Genomic DNA, 14,755 nt, shown 5'->3' with positions numbered 1-14,755 from the left:
GTCAATGTAATGGTATTTAGTGTCAAATATATAGTTATCGTATTAGAGCGGGAATTTCTGCCTACCCGGTGGTAGACAGCAATTCCGTGTTTTCGCTTTACAGTTATCTCTGACGGCAGAAAACGATCATTAACCGTCCTTGAATGTCTGTCTAGTTCGATGAGTACTCTGGCTATTAAAGGGACATTTCTAAGTTTGCTGCATTGTAAGATGTTTCCGACTAATAAAATATGTCTACGATTCAACTTACATATTAAATATATTTTCTTGTTTAGAATACCAGTGTCTGTATATTCAATGTGTTTCTGGTCGTCTTAATATTTGTGAGAAGCCCAAACTGGAATTTGTCTTCAAATAATTTCGTACGTACGAAAACACAATATTTTAAGAAATAAAATGAAATTTAACCTAGTATAAATATTAGAACGACCAGACACACATTTAATATGCAGCCAATAATATTTGATGCAGAAACATATATTAGATATGTAATTACAATCGTTAAAAAGTCTCTGTTAGTCGATAACATCTTACAAATTGCAGCACACTCGGGAATGTCCCTTTAAAACATCTGTGCTATCAGTTTGAATACGCTAAGCAAACTGTAACACATTCGAATTAAATGTTGCAATGAAATATCATGTCCTGGACACGAACTGACGTTATAAAGGCACACCACCACCATTTGTCGTGTCGATACTTCTTGTCTTGGCTTAATATAGTCCGGTTTAGGAAATAGTTCCTTATTAACAACAACATACTACACAATTCTGATATGCCTTTAGAAATATTTCTTTATGATTAAGTAGGCTGACCTCTGTAGTATTTAAATAACCCACTGGTTTGAAGTAACTTGTTAAATATATAGTACTAACTGATAACAACTGCAAGTGGTATAGTGCCATTTGTATAACAGTAACACGAAGCGGTGTTCTGGCATGAGGGTGGCCGACTGAAAAAACAATTCGTAGTCCACCTGTGTTGATTTTATTTACACGGTACTTGTCAATTGTGAGCACTGCCTAAAATTAGTAGTCACATGATCCTCTCTATAGTGGTGTGGGTTTTTTGTTTTTTACAGAATATAGTCTGACAGAAATTGTACTGAACCGAGTAATTAATGGTGGTGTGGAATAAATGGATTAAAGGGACATACCCTAGTTTTTAAACACTAAGGCATATTTTGTACTATTAGAGCCGTTTTTGATTACTGAAATCATACTTTACTTAGATTTTATTGTTTAGATTATCCATTTCCGTACATTCGAAGTGTTTTTGGCCATCCTGGTGCTTTTAATATCACAAAAAGCATTGCTCATATTTTTAAAAACGCACGTGCGTCTGAGAGGTAACAATTATGGAGTCGAGGTTTAGTCTATTTTAGAGGGTATTTCACCATTTCAAAATCACAGACTCTTTGTTTCACTCAATTGTAACTTTATCCACAATGTGTTACAGGTTTGTAGATTAACTAAACTTAGTGTTAATTCTCATGGGTTGAAACTAGGGTATGTCCCTTTAATGTACACGAATAGGATGTGGAAATTTTGATGGCATTCGTTAAGCATCTGACACATCATGTATTCATAGATATGTCTGGGTTTTTAATAAAATTTCTTACAAAAAAAGAAAAAAAAGTTTTATTTAACGTCACACTCAACACATTTTATTTACGATTATATGGCGTCAGACATATGGTTAAGGACCACACAGATATGAGAGAGGAAACCCAGCAAGGGATCTTTTATATGCACCATCCCACAGAAAGGGTAGTACATACCACGGCCTTTGATATACCAGTTGTGTTTTCTTACAAATGAATATCGTAAAAGAAAGGAGATGACCCAGAGCATTCCCAAAATTTGTCGAGTTGCGCGTCTATAAATGCAATGTGTTATTTGTGTATGCATCTATATACAAGTACATGTCTTCTAAGAAATATATGTACATATATATACACTGTATAGTTTTAACCTTATTTTGCATTTTTCAAAAGTATTTAAAAAGTTCCTAAATATTAGTACATGCACATACCTATTGTTTATCATGTCCTGAATACCGATTCGTAAGCACATTTATTTCACGAACATAGAACTGTCATACTTCTATAATTATAAACACCCAAAATTAGATGATTTGAAGATTTTATTTGACCATTAAGTAATTTCGATGGTTTTTGTTTTTAATAAATATTTACCATTCTCCATTTCAGTTTAATGGACTAAATAATGATGTTCCGAGAGCACATCTTATTAGCACAAATCTACAAACTGTAAAATGTGTCGGTGTGGATTAAAATGATAAACATTAAGAAGCCCGACTTGTTTGTAGTTTTGTGATGATGATGATGATGATAGTGGTGGTATTGGTGATGATGATAGTGGTGGTATTCGTGGTGATGATGATGATGATAGTGGTGATATCGGTGATGATGATAGTGATCGTATCGGTGATGATGATGATAGAGGTGGTATCGTAATGATGATGATGATGATGATGATAGTGGTGGTATTGGTGATGATGATGATAGTGGTGGTATCGGTGATGATTATAATGATAGTGGTGGTATCGGTGATGATGATGATGATGATAGTGGTGGTATTGGTGATGATGATGATAGTGATGGTATCGGTAATAATGATAGTGGTGGTATCGGTGGTGGTGGTAATGATGATGACGATGATGATGATAAATAGATGGTATCAGCTATTCAGCGTCTCTAACGCATTTTCCGTGAGGTGCATCCTGTAATGCTGAATAATGGGATCCTGGTGGTGGGGTTGGGGGGTATATCCACAGGTATGTTTTCTGGCAACACAACACTTTGGCCTGTAGTTCAGCCAGACGGGTGGTCAGGGAGGCTCGACCTGATCAATCGGCTGGTCACGCCAAGCTCAAGAGCAAACCACCTTTGTTTTGTTTATATAGTCAAGAACAAGCATTATTTATATACCATTTGTATTTGTTGCTTTTGGGGCGGTGGTCAATTGGGTAATTTATTCTTTGTTTATTGCCAAAGTATATCAGCCATGTATCCCTGGCATGGGTGTCTGCTGGATATCCGCAGCATCATGTCCCCTCGTTGGACTCTGAGGTGTGGGGGCATGATTGATGAATCAGTTGAGATTTTAATATGGCTAAAAGTATGTCATTACCTTTTGATGAGGCCCTTAAACGGGTCCACCGAGGTTTCTGACTCTTCATCTTCGGATGAAAAGTCTACGTCTTTGAACATTAAAATGTCAAAGGTAATTTCCATTAAAACCTGGCCAAGGTTCCTTGTTATAGGATCTGATGACGAGGCCTTGTAGAAATTATCTCCATTCGCAATTGAGAAAGGATTTCAAGATTTAGCTGGTGAGCTTAAAACCATTAAAAACGATTGTGGAATGGCTCTTTGTTGATGAATCCGCTACCGAGTCATTCTAAAAATCTTCTGAATTCTAAACTAGTATATAACATACCAATTCAGGACACACCCCATTCCTCCCTGAACTCATCAAAGGGAGTGATTAGGTCTAGAGACTTGGAGGGAGTAAGTGAGGATGAGATTTGTGCAACTCTCGCCTCACAAGGTGTTGTGTTGATTAAACGGATCAGTATTCGTGTAGATAATGGAACTTGTTCCGACGAGTACTTTGATCTTGACCTTCAACTTGTCAACTCTCTCAAATTCGGTAAAGGCAGGGTATTTGAATATACATGTTGCACCTTACACACTCAATCCCTTGAGATGTTTCAAATGTTAAACGTTTGGTCATGACCAACATACTTGTCGTAGGAGATTGACATGTGCTCGTTGTGGTCAATTTGATTATGGCAGCAAGACATGTCAAATTGATGTGGCATGTACCAACTGCAAGGGCCAGCATTTTGCTTACTCGCGTGAGTGTCCAAAGTGAAAAGTGGAGAAGCAAGTACAACAGGTAAAAGTAGAAAAACACCTGTCCTTTTATGAGGCAAGAAAAATTGTAGAGATTTCTGCATCTTATGCACTGCAGTTGAGGTTTTTACAACCAATGTTGCAATTCAGACCGAGTTAACTTGGTCTAATGGTGAGAATAGATACAAAAAGATTTCAGACATAGAAAAATCCGAAAAGCAAACTACAAAAGCTGTTCAAAAGCAACCTGCTAAATATGTGAAGGTGTCTTTGGATTCTAAAAATCCATCAAAAGGTTTAACTAGGGAGCCAGGTCCTAGTCAGCCTAAGTCAGGAAAAGACACCAAAATTCAGAATAAGGATTGTTCTTCAGGCCGACTGAAGAAATATGAGAAACAAAATTGATACAATCCTTTTGAATCTTTGGCTGATCTGGATGATCAGATGGATATTTAATCGCAGGATCACCCACAATCTAGAAAATCGGCAAGACATACTTCCTCCTAATGACTAATTCAGTCATTCAGTGGAACTGCCGTGGGCGTAGGCCCAATTTTGATGAATTAAGTCTTTTAATTCAAAAACATAATCCTCTTGCAGTGTGTCTTCAAGAAGCTTTCTTGAAAGTCACTGATCATATTACCATGAGAGGATTTAACCTCTATCATAAATTTCAAGAAATTAAAAATAGAGCATGCTGGTGGTGCTTCCATTCTTGTTATTGAAAATATTCCTCAGTGTATAGTGACATTAAATACTAATTTACAAGCTGTTGCTGTAAAAGTTACAGCTCATAAAACTATAACTCTATGTTCAGTTTACTTGCCACTTCGTAATCATTTTAATTTTACTCCTAGAGACCTTCAAGATCGTATTGGCCAACTCCCTACTCCCTTTCTTGTTATGGGAGATTTTAATGGTCACCACACTGTGGGAATGTGAGGATGTTTATATTAGAAGTAAACAAATGGAAGAATTAATTACCAAAAATTACTTACTTTTATTTAATGATAAAAGTCATACATATTTTCATTCTGCAAATGGTTCTTTCACTTCTAAAGATGTAACCCTTTGTAGTCCTTCACTTTTTATTGATTTCTCCTAGAAAGTTGGTCCAGACCATTGTGGTAGTGACCACTTTCCAAGTATTTTGGAGAATGATGGACTTCCATCACTTGAAAGGGTTCAAAGGTGGAAGTTGAAGAAGGCAAATTGGGGTCAGTTTCGGCACCGATGCAGCACTCGTTTACAACAATTTGCCATTACTGATGCTGATGATACCATATCTTTGTTCACTTCCATCTTCATCAGTGTAAAAGCTCTCTACATGAGATGTTCTAAACTTCAATACTCATATTGGACTTTCTGTAGCAAATATGAAAATCATCGACATATAACGAGCAATCCACACCAGGTTTTAAACACTGTGTGACGCTGTTAATTTTCACAGAAAATAAAGTTACAGACAGAATACTACCTTGAGGCACACCCATCTCTTGTGGATGAATATCGCGCAAAGTAGACCCCACCCGGAATTTTAAAAGATCTATCTTTTGAAAATTGAGAAATAATAACTGGAAGTCGACGTCTCAGGCCCATGCCATGGAGATTATTTAAAATCCTATACTTCCACGTGATATCATAAGCTTTCTCCAAATATAAAAACACTGAAATCAAGTGCTGAATATGGATGAAAACTTCCATACAAAACGTTTCAAATCTACCAAGATGATCAACCGTGCTACGTCTAGATCTGAACCCACATTGCATGTTAGTAGGTAATTTATGGGATTCAAGATATCAGACAAGTCTATGATTGATCATTCGTTCCATGGTTTTACAAATGCAACTTGTCAATGCGAACGATGATAACTAGTAGGATTTGTTGGATCCTTACCAGGCTTGGAAATAGGAATAATAATTGCTTTCCTCCAGCCAGAAGGAAAGTCACCAGAAATCCAGATGTCGTTAAAAAATATTCAAAAGAACCATCAAAGATGATTTTGGTAAATATTTTAATAACTGATGATGAATTTTATCTGTTCCTGCTGAAGTATCATGGACTCTACGAAAAGCATCCTTCAATTCTTCCATTGAAAAGGGCCTGTTGTACACTTCAGCATTTTCAGATGAAAAATTGATGGGCTGCTTTTCAGCTTTATTTCGAGCAGATGTAAAATGATCTGTACTGAAAGCAGAGGACGACTTATGAGTAAAGTTGTCTGTCAATTGCATTGGCAATGAAATCTGTATCATTGACAGACAAATGATGAACTGTTTTACTGGATTCTTTACCTTTGATTTCATGAATCCTATTCCAGACAGATTTCACCGATGTTTGTAAATTCAACATGGAGACAAAATTTCTCCAAGATGATTCCTTACGCTGTCTGATCTTTCTGCGAACCTTAGCCCTAGCAATACGATATGCATTCAGGTTATCCCCAGTAGGTTCACGTTTGAACCTCTCAAGGGTCCTGTTTTGCTCTGTGGTTGTATCTTGGCATGTATCAGTAAACTATTGTAAATTGAAACGCTTTGGCACTGCCGAAGTCTTCGGAATAGTTTCATTTGCAATATCCATCAAGATGGAAATGAACAAAGACATGGGATCATCAACATCAGTAATGGCAAATTGTTGCAGACGTGTGCTGCACAGATACCGGAACTGACCCCAATCTGCCTTCGCCAACTTCCATCTTTGAACCCTTTCAAATGATGGAGGTCCATCATTCTACCAACTAATGGGAAAGTGGTCACTACTACAAGGGTCTGGATCAGCTTTACAAGAGAAATCAACAAACGGTGATCGACTACAAAGAGTTAAGTCTATGGAAGTGAAAGAACCACTTGCAGAATGAAAATATAAATGGCTTTTATCATTAAATAAAAGTATATAATTTTTGAAAATTAAGTCTTCTAATTGTTTACCTCCAATATTTACATCCTTACATTCCCACAAAGTGTGGTGACAATTAAAATCTCCCATAATAATAACAAGATCTTGAAGATCTCTAGGATTAAAATTAAAATGGTTTCGAGGAGGTGAATAAACTGAGCATAGAGTAATAGTCTTATGAGCTGTAATCTTTACAGCCACAGCCTGTAAAATAGTATGTAATATAACTGGACTTTGAAGAATGTTTTCATTAACAAAAATTAACAGTCCCAGATGCTCTATTTGCAGTTTCTTGAAAGTTATGATAGAGGTTAAATCCTCTCATGGTAATAATATGATCAGTGTCCTTCAAGAATGTTTCATGAAGACACACTACAAGATGATTATGTTTTTGAATTAAAAGACTTAATTGATGAAATTTCCATATTATCACTTACACCCTTCTGATGCACTTTGGTGTCTTTGCCTGTCACAGGTCTACTGGAGCCAGACTACCCAGCAGCTGCCCCTTTTGGCGGATTCATAGAATCCGACGACACCTGAGATGCTTTGTCACTTGTTTTTGTACAACCATTGCTGCTTGTTTTTGAGCCTTCTGGATATCCGAGATCTTTCTAAAGAGATTGGCATCATTTGGCCAGGTCAAATCTGTCTGAAACCGAGGCACTTGCTGTCGAGACTCCAAATGCTACATCATAGAATTTTTCACCTACAACAGGTGTTGCAGTCTCAACTAACTTCCTGGCCTCAGTAAAAGACAGATGCTTTACAACTTTAATCTGTTGCACCTGTTTTTGTACTTTCCATTTTGGACATTCGCAAGAGTATGCAAAATGCTTACCCTTGCAGTTGGTACAAACCATGTCAGCCTGGCATGTCTTGCTGTTATGATCAAATTGACCACAGCGGGCGCACGTCAGCCTACCACTGCATGTATTTTGTCCATGTCCATATATTTGGTACTTAAAGCACCGCAAAGGATTGGGAATAAAAGGTGCAACAGTATCTTCTAGTACCCAGCCTTAATAGAGTTTGGAAGGCTAGGCCTATCAAATGTCAGAATTAAAGTATTCATCGGAACTAATTCATTGTTTCGACAAACCATTTATTCGCTTGACTGATGAAACGCCTTGCAAAGAGATTTTTTTTTTACAAATCTCCATCTTCGCTGACACCTTCCAAATATCTTGTTCTATTGACACTCTTCGATGAATTTAGGGATGAATGTGAATTTACCTTGATTTTAATATTGCACAATATTTTTGACTTCAAAACTTCCACCAACAGTGAAACATTTCGAAGCCTTTTAACACGTTTAGGTTTACTGGCCAAGCCTTCGAGTCCCTTTTGTACAGCTAAAGGTGACACTTTTTTTCAAGGCTCCGTCACCTGAAGATTCAATGACAAGGAACCTTGACCAAGCTAGAGAAGAAACCACTTTCGATTTCTTCAATGTCGATATAGTCGTGGACACTTCATCAGATGAAGAAGTCCGAAATTCAGTGTGGACCCTTTTCAGGGTCCCATCTGAAATTATAGTGGGGTTTTTATTGATCCATAGTTAAGGTCATGTGATTTATCAACCATGCCCCCACCCACCACGAAATCCAATAAGGAAACATGAAGCTGCGAATAACCACCAGACAATCATGCCAGGGATACATGGTTAATATACTTGGACAATACCAAAAAAACTAAAACAATAAATCACCCAATTGGCCCAAGAGCAACATATACAAATGGATTTATTAACAATGTTTATTCTTGGCAATATAAACAAAACATAGGTTGTCTACTCTCGAGGTTGGTGTGACCAGCCGATTGATCAGGTCGGGCATCCCTGACCACCCGTCTATTTGAATTCCGGGCCAAAGTGGTGTGCTATCGGACCCGCAAATATGCCCCAACTCAACCACCATGATCCCATCATCCAGTTTTACAGGTCGCACCTCACGGCAAACAAGATGCCCCAAAATGGATTTATGCTGTATTGGCCATTCTCAAAGAGAATGTTATACCCCTGCACTACGATGAGGTTACAGCACGCGCAGGGGTGCCTCTTAACAATGCCAGAAGTAACTACTGTACTACTGGCATGGATAGCCACAAGAGACAAGCACATGTCGTGTTGGGCGAGACAAGGTCTAGGATGTGGAGGTGGACAGCAAAAGAAGATAGGAGTTGCCAGATCAGGAAGAAATGAGATGGAATTCAAAGGAGTAAAAGGAAAAGTGACAGTGGGATAAAAAAAATAAAGATTCAAAATGTTGAACTCCTTTAAAGATTACCACAACTAAGATCACCATTTTGCCATATGCATTTAAGATGGTCTTAGCACTACGATTGCTTCATAAAATGGGGCCCCAAGTGTACAAAAATGAATATTTTAAGCAAAAATACCCTGCAAGTTTCGATCAGTGGTACCATACAATGTTTTATAAAACTAATAAATACTCATCAACTAGTTAATATTATACTGAACAATAAAAGAAATACGAATATTTTAATATATTTATTATATAGTGCAGAGTGAACGTGCCGTCAACATGTTGCACGCGGGAACGTCAGCAAACGATCCGAAATCGGCTGCGAACCGCTCACCTCCACGCACGGTGCCCGTATGTTGGACCCATCTTGACCCAATTTCATCGACGTCAACTGTGGGCACAACGCCACTTGCGATGGACTTAGAGGGAATGGAATCGAGTCGTGTTTAGCGATGAATCAAGATTCACACTGCGGTTTAATAACTCAAAACTATAAAGATGGCGGAATTAAAATGATAAACGTAACTAATTACATTATAGCACTTAAAAATGCATGGATTCGACGAATGATTATTAATAACCCAAAGTGGACTAATCTCTTTAAATCTATTACAGGTATATCTATACTCGATTTAATTATACATGGCGACTATTTATACTATTACTTTTAAACTTGAAAGAATACTAAACAAATTTTGGAGAGATACATTACACAGCTGGTTACAGATACAACAAAAACAACAACCACGTAATATAGATGACATTTTGGGTATTAATATTTGGTACAACAGTAAAATATGTATAGATAAAAAAAAAAATTATATAAAAAATATCTTAAATCTGGCATCATATTTATAGGTCAGACTTCCTAAAATACGCATATTTCATAGCAAAATATCACATACCTACGAATTTTTTGCAATATGCTTCAATAACAAAAACAGTAGCTTCATAAATTGGTTAACTATAAATATCAAGTATTATATTTCCAATAAAAAACAGCATGATTGAAATCGATTACACTGTGACGTATAGTTAACCTGACAATCATTTGTCTGTGATGTGTAAGTTAACTACAAGTACAATGGCTGTAAATAACTTTTAGTCGAAAAAAATGTTAAAATTTGCTTAAAATCTGTGTTTTTTTGAGGATATGTAAGAAATAGAATAATATATTTGTGTCTGTTAGATACAATTTATCTCACAACTCGTTTAAAAACATATCAAACTCGCTTTTTCTCATTAGATACATTTTAAAACAATACATTGTGAGATAAATTATATCTAATGGCCACTCATGTATTATTCTTTATGTCTGTATAGACTACTGCATGAGTGCCAGTTCTAGAGCTACATGTATGGGAAATGTTTTGTCAACTTGCCTCCTCAATTTCTTACCAAACCGTCTACAGCAGTTTGAAATAATACACAAATATCATGTAAAACGTCCATATTGTAACAAAGTACGGTTTACTACTTAATAATCATTATTACACATTGTCATGATCTGGTCATGTTTTATAGACATACACAGTAGAAGAGAAACCAGTGCAGGGGATGAGACGACTGAAAGCTAAATCACTCCACATACACACATGCACGCATGCATGCATGCATGCACCCATGCAAACACACATATACATGCAGGTGCGCACACATGCACACACACACACACACAGGTGCACACACATGCACGCACACACACATGCACGTGCACACTCATACACACACACACAGGTGTACACACACACACACACACACACCTCATACACACACAAACACACACACAGGTGCACACACCTCATACACGCACAAACACATGCCCACACATACATACATGCATGTACACAAACACATGCATGCGCACACATACACGCATACACACGCACATGTACACCATTACAAATTAAAACAATTATTCTGATAGTGAGAGCCCACAGATAAAACAACAAAACAAACACAAGAACAAATCCCCAAGAAAAAAAACCCCAGTCATTCTAACAGTCTGTAACACTAGATATAAGCTTGATATTGAGATGTGTATGTTTGACCTTTATCTATTTTTCATTTCTGTTTATTTGTGCTTACTAATATAGTACATTTGTATATATTAAGGTAGAGCATACTATCCTAGATATACCCTTGTCTACCTGGCCGGTCTGTGTAGGACAGATGTTACAGGTTAGTGCTTAGTGAGAGACAAGACCACTATCAGGGGTGGGAATTCTCCTCGGATCAGCTGTTTTCCTCTCATGAAACATTGCGTTTCCTTGCATTTTAATCGTCCTTTCCTCCAAAATGTGTCAGATGGCACAGATTTTAACCTAGGATTTCAAGAATTTCCGGGACCCCTCTAGAAAAAAAGAAAGAAATGTTTTATTTAACGACGCACTCAACGGACCCCTCTAGATTTCCTGTTTTTTACAGTTCACCAATTCCCACCCCTGCACTATTAATGTTATTTATTGATTTTTATTGATTTATTTATCTTTATGTTTTTTGTATTCCAGGATGATAAAGGAAGATGTGGTCCAAGCAGCAGCAGCAGGACTTGGCGTGGACTTGCTGCACGGAAACTCAGCAAGACTCTCAAGTGTGATCAGTGTAGTTACGTGACGTGCTACCCGTCCCGGCTGACCCGCCATCGCAGGGGTCACACCAAGGACTTCCTGTGGTGTCATCTGTGTTCCAGCCACTTCTGGGACAAGAGTCAGCTCGTGTGTCACTTGAAGGCGCACGCTGGCATGATCGTGTGTGACGTGTGTGGCAAGAAATACTCGTCAACCAGTGGACTGGCCAGGCACAAGAAGTGTCACATGCTCAAATGACTACCAGTCCTTGCCAAACAGAACAAACTTGTAAAATAGAAACAATGAAATTACAAGGATGATTTATTGATTACTTCTGAGAAGAAAACAAATCGGATACAAACACTAACCAATTTGTTGGGAATATGTAACAATTTCACTAACTTTTCATGTCATGTGTGATTAAAAGTTAAAGTTTGTTTTGTTTAACTAAGGGGGGGGGGGGGGGGGGGACATAGCCCAGTGGTAAAGCACTTACTTGATGCAAGGTCGGTTTAGGATCGATCCCCATTGGTGGCCCCATTGGGCTATTTCTCGTTCCAGCCAGTGCTCCACAACTGATGTAACAAAGGCCGTGGTATGTACCATCCTGTCTGTGGGATGGGTGCATATAAAAGATCCCTTGCTGCTAATCGACAAGAGTAGACCATGAAGTGGTGACAGCGGGTTTCCTCTGTCTATATCTGTGTGGTCCTTAACCATATGTCTGACACCATATAACCGTAAATAAAATGTGTTGAGTGCGTTGTTAAATAAAACATTTCCTTCTTCTTCCTGTTTAACTAAGACACACTGATTTATTAATCATCAGCTATTGGATGTAAAACATTTGGTAATTTTGACACATAGTCTTCGAGAAGAAACCAGCAACATTTTTCCATTATTAATTAAAGCTGCAGACTGTAAATGTTCAATAATAATATGTCAATTATTATACATTGTAGTACTTGTAACAAAGTACCTTTATGATATTGTTACATATTTCAACCTTTGTGTTTTCTAATGCACGTTTTGCTTTGTTTATGACTAACATTTTTGTCAAAAACAATATAAAAATTTATTATATTATTTGAAATTGTTTATTGTCCCAGAAATACACTGTGGTAATGTCAGGGTTAGGGCCCCGACTTCATTACCTTACATATATTACATAGCAAACAGACAGTACATAATTTTAATCTAAAAATAATGTAGCATTGTTGTCCTCATGTACCTTAATTACTCAGCATATAACTATTATTTTATCATGAATTTACACCCCCCCCCCCCCCCCCCCCAAAAAAAAAAAAAAAAATAAAATAAAAAGTCATCTGCTTACAGAAAAACCTTGGATCTACCTCTGAACGAATTTCACATCTCATAATTACATTTCCTCTAATTTACTGACATTATTTTTCCTGATAGCTTCAAATTCTTTCAAATAATAATAAAGATCTTGTCCATTTGTAAAAATTTCTACTATGGTCTAAAGTGATATTTGCGAGCAGTTTAAAGATTATCACTTGGTAATACTAAATACAACAGCTATCCACAGGTATTAGTTGGCGTGGCGACCTTACTGGAAACGGGTGGATCTATAACAGAGATGTGAACCCAGTACTGACCAGCCTGGAACTTAACTACCAAGCCATCGATGCCAGTGACAAATAACCTTGATTTTACTCTACATTCATGGGTCTGCTTTAGAGTCAGATTGATTTGAGTCAGATTCATGGGTCTGCTTTAGAGTCAGATTCATTAAGTCAGATTCATGGGTCTGCTTTAGAGTCAAATTGATTTGAGTCAGATTCATGGGTCTGCTTTAGAGTCTGATTGATTTGAGTCAGATTCATGGGTCTGCTTTAGAGTCAGATTCATTGAGTCAGATTCATGGGTCTGCTTTAGAGTCTGATTGATTTGAGTCAGATTCATGGGTCTGCTTTAGAGTCTGATTGATTGGAGTCAGATTCATGGGTCTGCTTTAGAGTCAGATTCATTGAGTCAGAGTCATGGGTCTGCTTTAGAGTCAGATTGATTTGAGTCAGATTCATGGGTCTGCTTTAGAGTCAGATTCATTAAGTCAGATTCATGGGTCTGCTTTAGAGTCAAATTGATTTGAGTCAGATTCATGGGTCTGCTTTAGAGTCTGATTGATTTGAGTCAGATTCATGGGTCTGCTTTAGAGTCTGATTGATTTGAGTCAGATTCATGGGTCTGCTTTAGAGTCTGATTGATTGGAGTCAGATTCATGGGTCTGCTTTAGAGTCAGATTCATTGAGTCAGAGTCATGGGTCTGCTTTAGAGTCAAATTGATTTGAGTCAGATTCATGGGTCTGCTTTAGAGTCTGATTGATTTGAGTCAGATTCATGGGTCAGCTTTTAGAGTCAGATTCATTGAGTCAGATTCATGAGTCTGCTTTAGAGTCAGATTCATAGTTATGGGTATGGTTCATAGCTTTATGGTTTAATTTATGGGCACCACAAAGGTCAGACTTATGGCATGTTCTGGCATCCAATTGATGGCCTGTTCTAGGGTCAGACTCATAGGCTGCTGTAGGGTCTGAATCAAGGGCCAGTGTGTGTGTGTGTGTGTGTGTGTGTGTGTGTGTGTGTGTGTGTGTGTGTGTGTGTCAGATTTATGGGCTGCTCTGCTATAGTCAAATTCATGGTTCTGTATTAGTCATATTCATGGGCTATTTTAGGGTCAGATTCATGGTTCTTCATTGATGTCAGATTCATGGCCTACACTTGGATAAGAAGTTTGTTTTGTTTAATGACACCACTAGAGCACATTGATTTATTAATCATTGGCTATTGGATATCAAACATATGATCAATTTTTGACACAGGTATAGAGAGGAAACCTGCTACATTTTTCCATTAGTAGCAAGGGATCTTTTATATGCACCTTCCGACACAGGATAGCACATACAACGGCCTTTGATATACTAGTCGTGGAACGAGAAATAGCCCAAATAAGTTCACTGACGGGGATCGATATTAGACCAGCTGTGCATCAGGCATGCGTTTTACCACTCGCACTCGCCTAAAAACCACCCCACACTAGGATAAATTCATGACCTGCTCTAGGGTTAGAATTACGGCACTCAGCACAAATATTAAAGACAAAAATAAAAGT

The 14,755-nt window shown here is 37.6% G+C and overlaps 1 protein-coding gene across 1 annotated transcript; it reads left to right on the top strand.

Annotated features, from left to right (window-relative positions):
- Nucleotides 1-9,328: 9,328 nt before the first annotated feature.
- On the top strand, nt 9,329-11,877 carry LOC121389133 (endothelial zinc finger protein induced by tumor necrosis factor alpha-like). Its single transcript, XM_041520745.1, has 2 exons — nt 9,329-9,400; nt 11,560-11,877. Exons 1-2 carry the CDS (start codon nt 9,329-9,331, stop codon nt 11,875-11,877), a joined length of 390 nt encoding a protein of 129 aa, XP_041376679.1.
- Nucleotides 11,878-14,755: the final 2,878 nt, after the last annotated feature.

Source organism: Gigantopelta aegis, chromosome 14 (assembly GCF_016097555.1).
Source record: "Gigantopelta aegis isolate Gae_Host chromosome 14, Gae_host_genome, whole genome shotgun sequence".
Taxonomy (NCBI): domain Eukaryota; kingdom Metazoa; phylum Mollusca; class Gastropoda; order Neomphalida; family Peltospiridae; genus Gigantopelta; species Gigantopelta aegis.
This window is presented reverse-complemented; position numbering and strand designations above follow the sequence as displayed.